The sequence below is a fragment of the Mastomys coucha genome, unplaced genomic scaffold (assembly GCF_008632895.1).
Source record: "Mastomys coucha isolate ucsf_1 unplaced genomic scaffold, UCSF_Mcou_1 pScaffold22, whole genome shotgun sequence".
Classification (NCBI taxonomy): Eukaryota; Metazoa; Chordata; class Mammalia; order Rodentia; family Muridae; genus Mastomys; species Mastomys coucha.
The window spans coordinates 114,907,921-114,910,880 of record NW_022196905.1 but is presented as its reverse complement, the minus strand read 5'-3'; the positions used below and the strand labels follow the sequence as shown (position 1 = coordinate 114,910,880).

The 2,960-nt window shown below is 51.2% G+C and overlaps 1 protein-coding gene across 1 annotated transcript in view; it reads right to left on the bottom strand.

Moving 5' to 3' along the window:
• Nucleotides 1-2,960, bottom strand: part of Hectd4 (HECT domain E3 ubiquitin protein ligase 4) — a 160,857-nt gene that overhangs the window by 4,640 nt on the left and 153,257 nt on the right. Inside the window, 2 exon segments of the mRNA XM_031391135.1 lie at nt 149-370; nt 551-654. Coding sequence (XP_031246995.1) covers nt 149-370; nt 551-654 — 326 coding nt within the window.

Here is a 2,960-nt window from a genome sequence, read left to right as displayed (position 1 = left end):
GCATCTGCTTTGTCAGTTACATAGGATGGCAGAGGCTCAGCCCCCCTGAGACAAACCTTCTGTGGGGGATCCCAGGCCCTCTTCCCTGGAAGCTTGGGTCCTCATAGAGTACTGGCCCAGATGACCCTGGGACTCAGTTGTCACTCACACTCTCAAACTTCTTGACATAATTGTAGGTGAGGATGTCTGCTTCCTGCAGGTCCTGGTCAGGGTCAAGAGGCTCACCAACCAGCGTCTTCCAGAAGGAGGGCAGCAAGTCCAGGGGGAGAGGTACATCTGCACGAATGGCGATCCCTAGCAGCTGGCCTAAGAAGTGTAGCAGCTGCTCCTCCCCATAGGTGATGGGGCTTGGTGTCAGGATGTACTTGCCCTGTAAGAGCGAGGTCAGGGCACCTCTGAGCATGTCCCCAGGCAGAAGGGAACCTGCAGTGAGGACACACCTAGTTCTCATGCTTGGTTAGCTGGGCATCAAAGCTGTCCCACCTGGGCCAGAAATGTGTGTGGAGAGGGGACAGGACCATAGGGACCCTGAGCACAGCCGCTTCCTCACCTTGTTCTTGTTGACTGCAGAGCTAGGGCACAGCAGGAGCAGCGACAGTGAGGAACTCTGCAGCTCTTTACACACCTGCCACAGGAAGTGACGGAAGGAGCCGCCTGCAGAGCACACAGACAGGCAGGTCTCAGCATGGACCCAAGAGTTACTTGGAGAGCACTGCCTCCATTGAGCCGTCTGCTGGGACCACAAGGCCAGCACATTCGCCAGCTCCTACAGTGTATGGAAAGAAGCCTCGCCTGTTGGAGCATGGAGGCAGGCCTGAGATTGAGTCTGCTGAGATGCTGACCCCAGCTCTCCATAAAGATTACCTGTGCCCAGGCTTAACTGTCTCCTGTCACATGGGAGGTGGGGGCAGGGAAGGAACGGAACCTGAAGGCTGAGAAGTAAATGAGGGGGTTGCTTTTGTCCAGTGCCACCTCCCACTATCTCAGAATTGGCCCTGGTTAGTGAATACAAATGAGCATGGCCAGAGTGGCAGCCTTACAGAGACTGCTGGGACCCCTCTGTCCCTCCTATTCAGAATGCTTCTGCTGGCGTCCAAGGATCAGGAGGCTATAGGCAATTTAGGACACTGTAGGCTGGGTGTGGGCAGACTGTCAAGTTCTGAGAGGCAGGACCTGGTTCAGGCTGGAGTCTGGTGTCCCAGTTCCCATCTGTGCAGTGGTAAGAACTGGTCTTCAGCGAGCATGGAGCCTGTGCCTGGCACCCGGGGATGCAGCTGCTCATAGAAGCAGGGCTCTGCTTACAGGCTGTGTGTATGCACATGGAGCAGAACAGAGGGAAGTGGGGGCGCAGAGGACATTCTTTACCCACTTACAACAGGAAAAAATTCCTGATTGGCTGGGACCAAAGTGATTGGCAGGGCCAAGGGGCATCTCAGCTCTTTTTCCTTGTTGCCAATGAGTGCCAGATGCCAGGTGCCGCTTTAATGGAAGGATCCCAGTGTCTGTCTCATGGGCAACTGAAGCTCTGGCCTCAAGCAGCTGCTCAGCTGTGCCTCTCATTGAGAAAGGCTTGTGGGTGGCTGTTCAATGTCACAGCAAGAGTAGGACAAGTGTGCCTAAGAGGGTGTGGTGTGGTGGCAGGACGAGTCAGTGGAGGCTAGCCTGACTTCTGTAGCCCAGGGCAATGAGGAATGCCGAAGGCCGCCGATCTGGGCCTCCCTCAACCCGCGGGAGAAACGGGGTCCTAGTCAGGTTGACAAAGCGTAGGCGAAGAAATGATGGCAGACACGACACATGAAGTACAGGATCTGAATGTATTTCTTAAAAATGGCATCAGACTTTTACAGTCTTTGCAAAAGAGAAATGGTAAATTTGGCAGCTCAGCAATTAAGGTACATCTGAGGCCATCTAAAACACACTGGGTTTAAAGCAGCAGCTATCTTTTCTGGACTGGTGCTGCATCCCCCGGGCCCAAGTGCTCTGGGGGACTGCAGATTGCATGAATCTGGGTCCTAGCCCATCTAAGTTCTATTGCGAGTCCTTCTTCGAGTCCATAGTGCTAGTCCTGCATGTGAGTCCAAGTCCAAGTCCTTCTCCTTCCGCACCAAGTGAAAGCAGGCATAAGTAGCATACAGCAAGCAGGGCAGATGACAAGATTCACATAGGCAGGTGACACATTAAGGTCAGTGATCTTATTGACCAAGATCACATATCTAGTTGTGAAGCGGGCAGAAGAGCAATGGTGCCCTTCCCTGCTGGGGCTAATTTGGTATTCCTATACTAATTCTCTGGTTCTTGTTGGAGGCAATGACTAGGAGGTTTTAATCTAACACTTCTAGCTAATGTTTTTGCGTGGAAGCCCTCCATTACTCTCTAGTATGTAAAACATTTCTAGCTATTGTAAACTATTATTGTCTTAAGGAATGTGCCTGACCCTTGTTAGCTCTAGCAAGGCAGTTTCCTTGAGAGAAATTACAAGTTATGGGAATCTTGGTAATAAACCAGGATAGGTTAGAAACATTGTGTTGGCCAGCAAACAATGTCCAATCTTAGCCATTTACGAATCATTTCTTGGGGTACCTTTATGCCTAATTATGAGGGCGTGTTGACGATTGGAAAGACTGATCTGGAACACGTCTGAGTTAGGAGATACCAGCAACTGTCTGAATATCCAGGAGGCACAGAACTCCTTTTGGGTCCTTATTGCCTCTTATCCTTAATCAGGCTTTTACCCCCGATATTTTGGATGTGACTGGAGTAGATGAGTGTGTGTGGCAGAGGAAGACATTTACCTTGTCATTTTGTATTGAGGATTGAGCCTAAGACCTCACAAAAGTGCTTTCAACAGAGCTATACCCCCAGCTCTCTAGTCCCACAGCTTCTATACCCCAACCCTCCACCACAAGTTCTCTGCTCCCCCAGCTTCTATACCCTATTCCTCCCCACCTCCATCACTTTAT